Consider the following 14,522-nt stretch of genomic DNA (forward strand, 5'->3'; position numbering starts at 1 on the left):
CCCATGCTTGACCCCAGGTTCTGCCCTCCAGGTTCGAGCAGCCCTGCCTTCCCAACAACTTCCTTCTGTTTTTTTTGTTTTGTTTTGTTTTTGAGACAGAGTCTCGCTCTGTCACCCTGGGTAGAGTGCTATGGCATCATAGCTCACAGCAACCTCAAACTCCTCATTAAAAGCCATCCTCTTGTCTCAGTCTCCCAAGTAATTGGGCCTACAGATGCCCTTTGGACTCATTAAATTATGACAGTCACTTATAATTATCATCATACCTTCAATCTCCACAAACAACATATCGTATTAGCCTTCGTTACAGCCTTACTAGGAGTTTTAATCTACCGATCCCACCTTTTATCTTCCCTATTATGTTTAGAAGGCATAATATTATCCATATTCATCCTAAACACTCTCAGAATCTTATATCTGCACTTTATATTAGCCTCCATAATACTTGTAATTCTGAGCCACAGTGGCCGGGCTAGTTTTTCTGTTTTTAGTAGAGACAAGGTCTCACTCTTCTTCCAGCTGCTCTCAAACTCCTGAGCTCAAGTGTTCCACCTGCCTTGGGCCTCCGGAGTGCTAGAATTATAGGCATAAGCCACTGGGTCTGACCTTCCTTCTGGATTCTAGGCCCTGCTCAGACACTCTGCAGCAGACTTCTCCCCAGCTCGGCCCCTCCTTTTAATACCTCGAGAGACCCAAGCTCCACTCTGAACATCCAGACTGCCCGCCGGGCCAGTCGTCCCCAGGACTCCGACTCAGAGCTTCCACTTTCGCAGCAATGCTGAAAGATCTGCTCCTAAGGCCCAAGCTCCATTAGGGACGCCCCCAGCCTCCAGCTACCAGTTCACTGAGACCTGCATTAAAATAAAGGCGCGCAGCTGAAGAGGCGTGTGAGTCCCACATCCACCACTGCTGTTACTGCTGTTACTAGCGCGCCATCTAGTGACCTCAAATTAGAGAGGAAAGTTTTAATGCCATCTAAAAATGTTTAACCCTTAAAAAACAAAAATAAAAAATAAGGCGGGCGCGGTGGCTCACGCCTGTAATCATAGCAATCTGGGAAGCCAGATGCTCGTGGATTGCCTGAGCTCACGTGTTGGAGACCAGCCTGAGCAAGAGCGAGACCCCACCTCTAAAAATAACCAGGCGTTGTGGCTGTTGCCTAGTCCCGGCTACTTGGGAGACTGAGGCAAGAGAATCATTGAAGCCCAAGAGTTTGAGGTTGCTGTAAGTTATGACGCCACAGCACTCTACCCACGGTGACAAAGTGAGACTCCATCTCCCAAAATAAATAAATAAACAAATATATTTAACCAGGAGTTGAAGAAAGAAACCGCAGATAAGAAGCCAGCAAAAAAGACTTGGCATCATGAGAAATCAAAACAGATCAACATCCCCAAAGGATCACAACAGAGCTACAACAGGGACATCCAACTATACAGAAATTATTGAAAGGACAGAAGTGGAATTCAGAATATGGATGGCAAGTCAGACGAATGGAGTTGAAGAGAAAGTAGTTGAAAAATGCCAAAAAGAAGCCCCCTAAAAAATGTTTCAGGAAATTAATGGAAAAAATCACCAAAGAACTGGACAACATTAGAAAATATATAACTTAGTTTAAATAAATGAAGGAGTCATTCCAGGAGTTTCAAACCACAGTAGAAAGTTTCAATGGATTAAACCAAAGAGAAGAAAGAATCTCAGAGTTTGAAGATTAAGCTCTCAAGTTAACCCACTCATTTAAAAAGGTAGAAAAGGCCCATCCCTCCCCAGCTTGCTCAAGCTCAAGGCCAAGGAGGCAGAGCCTTTGCCTCACTTTTTTTTATTCCCCCCACCCCTTTCCTGCGCTCCCAGCCCCAGTTCCCTCCTCTTCTACCTCCTCAGTCTGCTGCTTCCTCCTCCTGCGCATCGGTTACAGCGAGTTGAGGGGGTAACTGGCGCATCTGGATGACCCTGCATCACCACTGTCCATACAACTCTGCCAGGGAGGCGGAGGAGGAGAAAAAGGAGAAGGTAGCTTGTCACCCAAGCTGGGTGACAGGCAGATCCAAAGGATGTCATGAAGTTGGCAGAACCTTTAGAAAACCAGAGATTGTCTTCCCTGCTGCAACAGGCAATCTCTGGGGAAGCCCAGATGCGAAGGTATTCATATGTGCTGAAAACACCTACAAATCAGAATGTTTCTCCACTCCAGAGAGATGAGGTAATTCAGTGCCTGGCCATACTCAAATACCGATTCAACCTTTACCCAGAAACATTTTCTCTGCCTAGAAGACTTTTGGACAGGTTTTTCACTACTGTAAGGCCCACCCAAAATACTTGAGCTTTTATTGCAATCAACTGTTTCTTCTTAGCTGCCAAGGCCCTTGAGGAAGATGAAGGAATTCCAGTACTGAAGCTATTGGCAAGAGACAGTTTTGGGGGATGTTTCTCATGTGAAATTCTGAGAGTGGAGAGAATTATTCTGGATAAGTTGAATTTTACAAAGAGGTGGCCAACATGTAAAGAATATTTTGTAAATACAGTGTAAAATTTTGTAGTGATTATTTTGTAAATAAAGATGCATTTAGCTACAATGTCCCATTTTCCCTCTGTATGACAATGTTAGGAGCAACTTTTGGGACACGCTATATTTACATAATGGAGTAATATGATTCCTATCTTTATATCTCAATTTATATTTTAGTATCTGTGAGGTAAGAAATTCCCAGAGTTGTATTTTTACCTCAAAGGGAGTAATCTTATACAAGAAATCATTGTTGCTATCAGTGGGACTATAAAGCATTGGCAATGGCCTAAGAGGCTGTAAAAATGTGCAGATGGGGCTGATTGTGGGCCAATGCTGAAATGACTACCTGACGTCTGGTCAGTTGTGCTGACCTGTCCTATATCAGGGACATCTTGTTTAAGGGATGAAAGCAGCAGCTTGTCATTGAGTTCTGTCACATGTTATGGTGATGATAATGCCCATGAATTGTACACACTCCCATTGCTGTTCATTCTGTTGACCCCAAGGGGCTCCCAGATGTCTGGGAGAAGAATGACCTCCTCCAGCACCATAGCATCTGGCAAGAGACTGAGACAGGGAGGCCACCTCCTCCAGCCAGTGGAATATGTCAGAGGGCTCAGATTTGGTTCTATCCTGCATGGGGGATGTCTCATAGCCATCCTGAGCTTGTAGGATGTTGCTTTCATAATGCAAGGCTTAAGGGGCAGTTGGGCACACAGGGTCCCAGGCTCAAGGCCTATGAGAGGTTCCATTTCCAGAATAGTCTAGCAGGTGACCTGCAATCACCACTCTCATGGTGTACAGTACAGGGCCAAGGAGGGGAGTGTCTTGCATTAGAAGCCCATTGATGGCTATGAGTTCTGAGTCTTTAAGAGGCATAAGAATAGATCGCTAAAGCCTCTACAAGGAAAGGAGTCACTTGGCAGCATCAATGGGAATACCTTTGTATGGCAATTAGGACAGATTCTAAAGCCTTTTGTTGGGGATGATTTGCAAGTTACAGCAGTAAAATATGTAAATGAGAACTATGTTGTCACAATACATGAAGAACCCCTATGTTGAGCTCATATAACACCGTGGGTGCTGAGAGGGTCAATAGCTGTTTCTTGACAATGTCAGGAATGAAGTAGGCTGTGGCTTACCAGATCATTTTCAGGAATTTAACTGATGTGGCAGAGCCTTGCTTTACATGTGGGCCAAAGGTTCTAAATGTATAACAGAAGCTCAGTATGGCTCAAAGCAAGGCAGCATAGTTCAAAGCACAAGCTCTCAGCAGGAAGCAGCTTAAAGTACATGCTCACCATCCAGTGACAGAGTGGGAAAACAAGCCCAGGCAAGAGAAGAAAGACCCCTAGTGGGCAGTGGGGTCAGGGATGTCCAACCTGTGGCCCACAGGACACATGAAGATTATGTGAGCACTATCTTGCTTGTCTATGGTGTCAGATATCACAAAAATGATGCGAGGACCTTTTTTTTTTTTTGCTCATCAGTTTTCACTAGTGTTTGTGTATTTAATGTGTGGCCCAAGACAACTCTTCTTCCAATGTGAGGAGGAGAAGTAAAAAGGTTGGACACCCCTGGCAGCACCAATTGTTATGGTCATTTGCAGAAGCAGGTGGACCCCACCAAGAATTTGGTTCAAGCATCAGGACATGATGCCACACACTCTCTAGGAAGGTGTGGAAAGGTATTTTACTTATATAATTGAGGCCTCTGGGGAGAGCAGGCCAGGCCTCTAATTTTTATCATGGCCAGGCATTGAGGGTGATAAGAACACTGCTCTATGTGTGCAGAGGCTGCCGTGGTTTGAATCTTCCACAAGCACCAAAGGAGAAAGAACCAGGGCTTTCTTTACTATTTTTATCATTATTGTTGAGACAGGGTTTTTCTCTGTTGCCCGAGCTGGAGTGCAATGGCGTCATCACGGTTCACTGCAACCTCAAACTATTTGGCTCAAGCAATCTGCTAGGTTGGCCAAGCTAACCCCATCTTGAACTGAAAAAACCATTCCATGAGACTCTGTTACAGGTGGACACAACTCAGATAAGAGAGACAAGCTGCAGACTCGTCAGTCCTTAGACTGGCCCAATTACAGACCATGAGAAATATGCTAACACTGAATGTCTCTGATACTCTGATAAGAAAAGCCTGGCCAAGCGGCACCTGTGGCTCAGTCGGAAAGGTGCTGGCCCCATATTCCGAGGGTGACGGGTTCAAACCCGGGCCCCGGCCAAACTGCAACCAAAAAATAGCCAGGCGCTGTGGCGGGCGCCTGTAGTCCCAGCTACTCAGGAGGCTGAGGCAAGAGAATCGCTTAAGCCCAGGAGTTGGAGGTTGCTGTGAGCTCTGTGAGGCCACGGCACTCTACCGAGGGCCATAAAGTGAGACCCTGTCTCTACAAAAAAAAAAAGAAAAGCCTGGCCAGGAGAGCCCCAATAATGAGATGACTGACAGCTTTGACGCCCTGATAAGAACAAGTTTGGTGGTCCTTGATAGAAACAAGCTCCCCCTCAGCCAAAGACTGGCCTCCCTCCCTAAGCCCTGCAGACATCTTTAGATCTTAGCCCACTTGCACCCAAGTGTCAAAATAAACATTGCCACTTTTGGTGCTCCTTTTCAGTTTTTATCTATCACAATCCTCCTGTCTCAGCCTCCCAGGAAGCTGGGACTACAGGTCCACACCACCACACCTGGCTGATTTTTAATTTTTTCCTTTCTTTCTTTATTCTTTTTTTTTGGTTTTTGGCCGTGGCTGGGTTTGAACCCACCACCTCCGGCATATGGGACCGGCGCCCTACCCCTTGAGCCACAGGCGCCACCCTTTTTTTATTCTTTTGAGATAACTTATTGCTATGTGGCTCAGGCTAGTGTTGAACTCCGGCCTCAAGCAATCCCCCCAAGTCAGCCTCCCAAAGTTCTAGGATTACAGGAATGAGCCACCCTGCCCAGCCAGATACAAGTATATTATTACAAACTAGAGTCCATGGTTTACATTAGGGTTTGCCTTCTTTGTCGTATAGGTCTATGGGTTTTGAAAAAGGCATGTCATGCATCCACCACTTCAGTATCATACGGAATATTTTCTCTGACCTAAAAATTCTATGCACTCCACTTGTCTATCCTTCCTTCCCTCGTCCCCAAATTCCTGGCAACTACTGATCTTTGTTCTTTTTTTTTTTTTTTAGACAGAGTTTCATTCTGTCGCCCTTGGTAGAGTGCTATGGCTTCATAGCTCACAGCAACCTCAAATTCTGGGGCTTCATAGATCCTCTTGCCTCAGCCTCTGTCTTTACAGTTTACCTTTTCCAAAATGTCATATACTTGGAATTATACAGTCTATCACCTTTTCTGACTGGCTTCTTTCACTTAGCAATATACATTTAATGTTGCTCTAAGTCTTTCTGTGGCTTGATAGTTCATTTTTTTCCATTGGTGAATAATATTCCATTATATAGATGTATCACAGTTTATTAATTCTTCTGTTGAAGAACATCTTTGTTGCTTCCAAGTTTTGGCAATTATGAATAAAGCTGTTATAAACATATGTATGCAGATTTTTGTAAGGATATAAGTTTTCAGCTCATCTGGGTGAATACCAAAGAGCATGATTGCTGGATCATTAGCAAGAATATGTTTAGCTTTGTAAGAAATTGCCAATATGTCTTCCTTGGGCAGCGCCTATGGCTCAGTGAGTAGGGTGCCTGCCCCATATACCGAGGGGGACCCAGCCAAAATGCAACAAAAAAATAGCCAGGCACTGTGGTGGGGTGCCTGTAGTCCCAGCTACCTGGGAGGCTGAGGCAAAAGAATCGCCCAAGCCCAGGAGTTGGAGGTTGCTGTGAGCTGTGATGCCCCAGCACTCTCCTGAGGGCAATAAAGTGAAATTCTAAAAAAAAGAAAAGAAAAGAAAAGAAATTGCCAATATATCTTCCAAAGTGGCTATACCATTTGGCATTCCCACCAGCAATGAATGAGGCTCCTGTTGCTCCACCTCCTTACCAGCATTAGAGTTGTCAGTGTTTTGGATTTTAGCCATTCTAATAGGTGTGTGTAGTGGGCTCTCATTGTTTTAAGTTGAAATTTATAGTGACATATGATGTGGAGCATCTTTTCATATGTTACCTTGTATTTTTGGGGGGAGGGTGGGGGTGAAGTGTCTGCTCAGGTATCTTTTGACCATTTTTTTCTTGAGGCTTACTCTGTCACCTGGGCTATGGCTATGGCCTCAGCCTGCTCACAGAAACCTTAAACTCATGGGCCCAAGCAACCCTCCTGCCTCCGTCTCCTCAGCTGGGACTACAGGCATCAGCCACCACGCCCAGTTAAATTTTGTATTTTTAGTACAGTAGAGACGGGATCTCACCTTGCTCAGGCTGGTCTCCAACTCCTGACCTCAAGCAATCCTGCTACCTTGGCTTCCCTGAGTGGTAGGATTACAGGAGTGAGCCACCACACCTGGCCCTCTTTTGTGCATTTTTTAAATTGGGTTGTTTGTTTTCTTTGAGACAGAGTCTCACTATGTTGCCCTGGGTAGAGTGCTGTGGCATCACAGCTCACAGCAACCTCAAACTCTTGGGCTTCAGCAATTCTCTTGCCTCAGCCTCCCAAGTAGCTGGGACTACAGGTGCCTGCCACAGCGCCCGGCTATTTGTTGTTCTTGTTGTTGTTGTTGTTGTTGTCATTATTGTTTAGCAGGCCCAGGCCGGATTCGAACCCGCCACCCCGGGTGTATGTGGCTGGTATCTATCCACTGAGCTGGGTTATATGTTTTCTATTGTTGAGTTTGATCAATTCTTTGCATGTTTGGAATACAAGTCCTTTATCAAATATATGTGGTGCAAATATTCTCTTCCAATCTGTGGTTTCTGGATTCATTCTCCTGACAATGTTATTTGCAGAGCAGATTTTTAATTTTAATAAAACAGCTGTTGGAGTGAATTGAGTCCATTCTGTTTCTCCTCCTCCTTCAGTCCACCTCGCCTTCCTTTCCCAGACCCTTTTCCTCTGACCCCGCCCTCCCTCCCGCCCCTGCCCCACCCCTTCCCTTTCGCCCCGCCCATGAGCCCTGCCGGGCCCTAGCTCAGCGCGGCAGGAAGCTCATGGTGTAGTTTGGTGGGATGGTAGCAAAGCCCACAAGCCTGGGGGAGACGTCGATGTCCTGAGGTGACTGCAGGGACTTGAAGCGGAAGTTCTGCATGATGGTAGTGAGGAAGAGAAAGAGCTCCATTCTAGCCAAACCTTCTCCAAAACAGTAGCGCTTTCCTGAAGAGGAGAGGTGGGAAGGAAGGAGGTGAAGCCTGCCACCTCGCCCACTACCAACCTCCAACTGCATTCTCCCAGGGAGGAAAGGCTGGAGTATTGTGGCCTGAGAGACAGTCTGAGGACGCACCAAACCTCTCTGACCCGTTTCCTTGTTTAGATGGCTTTTCCCGCCAAACACACTCTCAAATGTGCCTGCTGTGCTCTATCTCCTTTTAGAGATCTGAAAAAAATTGCTGTATGACCTTGGACAAATTTCTGATTTACTATGGGCCTTGATTTTCCCCATCTCTGAAATGGGACTACCTTCCCTTTTGACTGGTGCAGGCAAAACTTGTTGTTTGGTAGTTATAGGGGTATCAGCTGGTAGGCTCGAGGGTAGATTCTAAGAGGAGTTTCCAGGCTGGAGAAGGATACCAGACTACACCTCAGTGAGGGATTGATGGAGGCCCCTGTTGATGTGAGCAGTGTCCTGGGCCCAAACAGTGGTCTCTTACCAATGGAGAAGGGCACGAAAGCATCACTCTTCTTAAACTGCCCCTTCTCGTCCAGGAAGTGTTGGGGATTGAAATCTCGAGGCTTGGAGAAGAACTTGGTGTCTTTCAGCACAGACCCCAGCATAGGGAACACTTCGGTGCCCTGTTAGGGAGAAGAAGGTGTATTTAAGGCAGTTTGGGTGATTGGTGTGCTGAAAGTATATAAAGGCTGGAGGGGAGAATTAGGGTATCCCAGGGAAGAGAAACGGGAAGCACGGGAGGTGAGGTTCTCTGAAGGAGGAGCTTTGAGGGAAATAAGGTTCATGTCCCTGAGACAGGAAGTTTGGGGACATGGGGTTGATTCCTCTGAGGCAAAATGTCTGGGGGATACATGGGATTCAGGGGACTGTAAGAGGGAAGGTTTGAATGGATGTGGTGGTTGGGGGAGTATTTGACAGAGGGGCTGAGAGACGACTGGAAAGCTTCTCATGGGGATGGGGTGCTGGGGCCACAGGAAATGGGTTGGAGGTCCCTCTAGGCTGGGGTGGTCAGCACCTTGGGGAGGAAGAAGTCCCGAAACTTGGTGTCCTTGGTGACCCTGCGGGCGAGGCCCATGGGGATCATATCTCCGAATCTCTGGATCTCGTGGATCACTGCCTCCGTGTAGGGCATTTTGGCCCGGTCCTCAAATTTGGGCTGCCGGTTCTTGCCAATCACCCGGTCAATCTCTTCATGGACCTTGGCTGGGGGAGGAGGAGGAATGTGCTTAGTGGTCTAGCAGGGATGATCATCCAAATAGGTAATATGGGATGGATGACATTGATCTATATATGACATGAAAGTTGAGCATTCAAACTAGACATTGGCCATATGCATTTTGGGATCGTGGTCCTGTTGACTTGGCTATGTGCAAATTATAAAGGAGGAATCTAAGGGGATGATCTGAAGGACTGGGCAGTGGTCACTGAGTGAATTTAGCACTGGAGTGATTTACCAATTAGTTCAGACATTTTCTTTTCCTTTATATTTATTTATTTATTTTTTTTAGAAACAGAGTCTCACTTTGTCACCCTCCGTAGAGTGCCATAGCATCACAGCTCACAGCAACCTCCAGCTCTTGGACTTAGGAGATTCTCTTGCCTCAGCCTCCCAAGTAACTGGGACTACAGGTGCACGCCACAACGCCTGGCCATTTTTTTTATTGCAGTTTGGCCGTGGCTGGGTTCGGACCTGCCACCCTGAACAGGCACTGCCCAGTTCAGATAGTTTCAATATTCTAGCAGCTAATGAGACTCAGCTGATGCCTATCAGCCAAATAGTGCCCTGTCTCTGGAAGGTAAGGTGTGTCTGGGGGTCCAGGCATCGGGGAGGGGTGAAGACATTGCACCAGGCTCAGGGGAATTTTAAGGGTCTGTGGTCCTCTACAGGCCTCCCCCTCCAGCCTTACCCTCCACATCTGGGTGTTTCATAAGCAGGAGGAAGCCATAGCGCAGGGTCGTGCTGACAGTCTCAGTACCCGCAAAGAAGAGGTTCAGCGTGGTCAGCACCAGGTTCTTCATGTCAAACTCGGTGTTGGGGTTCTTCTGCTCCTGCAGGAGGAGTAGGCTTTAGGCAGAGCTTCCTCCTCATGTCCTGAGGGTCTTTCTGAGGCTTTTTCTAGGACTTTCCTCTCTTAGATCCAGACCGAAAGTAGAAAAGGGACCCTAAAGATCTGCCAGTTTCTTTCTACTTTTCAACCTTTGACCCAGCTTCTGGCTTTGCCCAAAATGTTCTTCTCACGTTCTTTTCCTGGCTTGCTACATCATACTTTGTCAGCTTAGTTGTCACTTTTTATTTTTAAATAGAGTCAAGGTCTCATTATGTTCCTCAGACCAGATTTGAAGCAATCCTCCTCACACCACTGCCTCTACCTATGTAATCACTTTTTAAATAGTAGGAATGTTTAGAAACAGCCGGGTCAAGGGAGATCATGAAAAAGAAAGGCAGAGCTGGCAAGATAGAGTAAATCAGAGAGAGTTAAAAAGAGACATATTTTCTGAGACACACACAGAGAATTTTCCTATTCCTTCCCTACATCTTGAAGCTTACTATGGAGGAATCTCCTCCCTTGAGCCTTTTGTGCTGAACTTCAGACTCCATAAAAGTCATGAAAGGTGAGAGTATGGTGGTTAAAAGCACCAGACTTAGAGAGACTGGGGTTTGAGCTAAGGTCTCCTGCTTCCTCACTCTGTGACTTCAAATAAACTACTTATACTTTCTCAGCCTGTTTCCTCTTTTATAAAATTAGGGCCGTGGTAGGAACTCTTTCAAGAGCTGCTGTGAGTGATAAACAGGTGAACATCTTAAATCACTTAACTAATACCTGACTTATAATAGTTCTGTAGAAGTGCTTGCTATTATGATTCTCATGTACAAGTCCTGCCCTTGGGTAATTAGAACCATGGGGATTGTGAGGATTGTTACGCTGGGGCTAATTTGAATGGGTGTCTGTTGTCTCCCCATCCGGCCATCCTTATTTTCCTCTGCCTGGCTTTGGACCTCCCACACTGGCTGCTGGCATGTACCTCCTGCATGCGGATGAGAAAGGAGTCGATGAAGTCCCGTGGGGAGTTGGGATCCAGTGTGCTCTGGTTGTGCTCCACCTTCTTGGTTATGAAGTCTTCCAGTCCTTGCAGCTCCTTAAAGGCCTGTTGCTGTGGTCCTGGCAGGTGTTTCATCACCGAATAGAACATCTCATAGAGCTGGGAGTTGGGGAGAGAAGGGATGGGAAGGACAGCTGCAGTGGGCAGGAGTGGGGCTTGTCTTACTGGATTAAAGGCACCTGTCCAGGTTGCCAGGAATGTAGGTTGGGCTGGATAGGAATGTGTATGTAATGTGTATATAATCTTCTTGCAAATTAAGTGTGGGGCACGGTCCAGGAAATTAAGTGAAATGGATTGGGTCATGTGACCAGGTTTCAGCTATCCAAGTGAGGCTGGATTGGAGTACACATCTAGGTATTCAGATATTCAAGTGAGGTCGGGTTCAAAGACATCTATTAAGGTGTTTAGCTATTCAGGTGGGACTGGTAAGGGGGTTTTACCTGTCGAGGTGTTTAGGCATTCAGGTGAGCTTGTCGGGAGACAAGATCAGATCTAGATCCGGGGCTTTTGTACAGGAGTTCAGGTATTAAAGTGGGAGGGGATACCTGTTCAGGTGTTCTAGGTATTCATTCACATGGGCTACACAGAGCACCTCTGTAACATGTATGAGTGAGCAGGAGTTCGGATGTTTGGGAAATAATCTGTCCAGATATTTATGTGTTATGGGGTATTGGTTTGGGTACTCGCCCAGATATTCGGGTATTTAAGTGGGTCAAGTGGGGGGCAGTTGTCTAGCTGTGCCAGTGGGACACCTGTGTCGACGTGACATGATTTGGGTGGTCTGGATTTTGCAGCACCAGGTTGTTCAGGTTTTCATGGAGTGGGCTGAGGTGGTCACTTGTCCAGGTGTTAACACATTTAGAAGAACAGAGAGTATCTGTTACGCTTAAGGGAAGTTGAGATAGGAACACCTGTGCAGGTGAAAGTCCTGAATTGAGGGGTATGTATTTTCCTGCAGAACCTGTTTTGGGGGGCATCTGTTGACATAGCCAGGTATCCTTGGAGACTGTTTACTGGGCACCTGTCCTGGGCTTTGATGCAAATGTTCATTTGTAGAAAATTGAGGGCTGATTTCAAGGGGACGCTGTCAGAAGGAAGATGGGAGTTTGGGGCTCCTGTCCCCGCGGAGGGGAGCAGTTGCAGGTTGTGGTGGAGCCCTGCGGGAACAGGTTACCTGTCCCGTGGATGTAGCTGTGAACTGGAAGCTGCCCAGCATCATACGCAGCAGTGACAGAAATTCTTTGTTCTCATAGTCAAAGCGGTCCCCAAAGACAATGGAGCTGATGACATTGGAGACCGTTCGGCTCAAGAAGAAGGTGGGGTCGATGACAGCGCCTGCGGGGTGGTGCGGGTTCAGGGGTGAGACGGGAATTGTGGGGAGAGAGTCAACTCCGCGGTCTGACGCGGGTCTGAGAAGGGTACTGTTGTGATGGGCCACGTTCCCAGTAGAGTCTAGAGCTGGGAGCGCGGGCGCCTTTCCCAACCTAGTCCCCCTGCCCGGCGCTTTCCTTCTCCTCACCGCGCGTGTCCCGAAACGCCTGGATGAGGAAGCCCGCCTCCTCCTGGATGCGCTCCTCGATGCCGCGCTTGCCCACGCCGAAGTCCCGCAGCGTGGTGATGGAGAAGCGGCGCAGCTGCCGGGCGCGCTCGCCGTTGCTGAACGCCACGCCTGGGAGGCGAGCGCAGGGGTGGGAGAGGCCGGGGAGCCCGCAGGCCCCGCGCCGGTTCCCGCAGTTCCCAGGAGTTGGGGGTGCGCATAGGGAGAGGGAGTGGAAGGAGGAAATCGGAAGAGGAGAGAGGCAGAGACGAGGCATCCGCAGACAGATACAGGGGCGCTCGGTGAGGGAGAAATGGAAGGAGGGAGGGTGGCAGAAAGAGGGTGGAGGGTGGAGGGGGAAGAGGGGAGGGGTGTGGAGACCCGGGAAGTGGAAGTTAACATTGTGAAGGAGTCTAAAAGGAAACCGGAGAAGAGACGACAATAGGAAGAGAAAAACAGAGCGGGACCGCACAGAGATCGTTACCAGGAGAGGCAGGAACGGGGATTTTGAAGCAGAAATAGAGCGAGATTCTAAGGAAGAAGCAAGGGAGGGAGGAGAGAGAGAGAAATGTGGCGAAGCACAGAAGCTGAGACTGATAAAAAGATTAAGGACTAAGCTCTGAAAAACAAATCCCAAACGCTCTAAGAGATCCAGGGGAAAGAAGAGACGGTTATGAGAGAACAGGGAGACCGGGCAGCGAGCGCCAGGGAGAAATCTGGCTGTGGATACTAGGAATGGAGCGGGACAGACGCGGGGAGAGGGAATAATCGTTGCTGGACAGAGAGCAGATGGATGTTCTGCCACAGGCTTGAGTAGGCAGGTGAGTGAGGAGGGAAGGCTGAGGAAACTGAGGCCATCCAGTCTGCCTGACCACACGCCCCCCACCGAGGGTCCCCCACTGAGGGTCCCCCTTACCATAGCCCTTGAAGAGCCAGTCAAAGGTGGCCTGCTCCCCTCGGCCGCTGAATTCCTCGGCCTGGTCCACCAGAGCCTCCTTTACAGCATCATATCCGCACAGCACCACGATCCGCCGGGGCCCCAGGTGGATGGTGAACACGGGGCCATAGCGCTCGCTGATCTGGTGGATGTGAGTGGGAGTGGTTACAAGGAGCAGCCCCTAGCTGAACGGGCTCAGTGCTGAGATGTCCCAGACTGGGATGGATGCATCTCCCACATTAAGGGACTAGATGTCCCTAGCTGTGGTCTTTCCTGGCTGACCCTCTGAGGCTGAAACTTCCTTTCTAAGTCTCTGGTCCAGTGTTTTTCCACCATTTTTTTTTTTTTAATCTCACAGCGCTCTTGAACCTATACTGAAACTTCCACAACACACTTAAATTATGTCGTTCAAAACAAAAAGAGCTTAAAAAAAAAGGAAAGAATATACTTACTCTGGTTTGAATTTCTTTCAAAAATAATTTAATTAACAGTCTTTATAATTCTTCAGGGCACACTAGTGTGCTGTGACACACTAGTTGAAAATTACTGCTCTGGTCCAACTTAGTCAAACTCCTGTCACAAAGCCCCAGCTAAACTGGGAAGCCACCCCCCACCACACCTCCATACAATCCTTCTCCCTGCCTTGTGACACCTTCATGAGGGAGTTGTACATCTGCTCTGTGTTCAGCTGCAGGTAGTTCCCAATGAAGGGCAAGGGAGTGGGTCCTGGAGGCAGCTTCCCCCAGATCTTCCTCTGCCGCCAGACAGACATTAAGACCATCACAGTCAGGCAGGCCAGCAAGGCCACCAGAAGCATCCCGGAGGCCAGCATGGTGTCCTTGAGAGTGATAGTCAGATGGCAATGGCTGGAGTGATTTGCCTTTATATGCTACTGAAAAAGAAGGATGGGCTTTGGTTGATTATATAACTATCCCCTTTCATCTAACTATCCTCTTTCATCTCCTTGCTACAACCCACACCATGTGCCCTGCTTGCTTGGGACCCAGACAGAGGGTGGAGACGGACCAAAGGCCAGATTGAGAAAACATTGGCCTCCATACTAAATCTTTGGCACCTAAGGAGGGGGTACTTCAAGGCCCTGGATTAAAGAATAGGCAGTGGATAAGCTGCAAAATGGAAGAGTCTGGAATATTTGCATAAGGGA

The 14,522-nt window shown here is 47.8% G+C and overlaps 1 protein-coding gene across 1 annotated transcript; it reads right to left on the minus strand.

The window, feature by feature from the left end:
* Positions 1-7,413: 7,413 nt before the first annotated feature.
* LOC128596790 (cytochrome P450 2A13) lies at positions 7,414-14,234 on the minus strand. The gene is made up of 9 exons (XM_053606508.1): positions 14,010-14,234; positions 13,337-13,499; positions 12,403-12,552; positions 12,058-12,218; positions 10,806-10,982; positions 9,689-9,830; positions 8,797-8,984; positions 8,263-8,404; positions 7,414-7,768 (listed from the first exon to the last, which is right to left on the minus strand). Exons 1-9 carry the CDS (start codon positions 14,187-14,189, stop codon positions 7,587-7,589), a joined length of 1,485 nt encoding a protein of 494 aa, XP_053462483.1. The 5' UTR covers positions 14,190-14,234; the 3' UTR covers positions 7,414-7,586.
* Positions 14,235-14,522: the final 288 nt, after the last annotated feature.

The sequence above is a fragment of the Nycticebus coucang genome, chromosome 10 (genome assembly GCF_027406575.1).
Source record: "Nycticebus coucang isolate mNycCou1 chromosome 10, mNycCou1.pri, whole genome shotgun sequence".
In the NCBI taxonomy this organism is placed as follows: domain Eukaryota; kingdom Metazoa; phylum Chordata; class Mammalia; order Primates; family Lorisidae; genus Nycticebus; species Nycticebus coucang.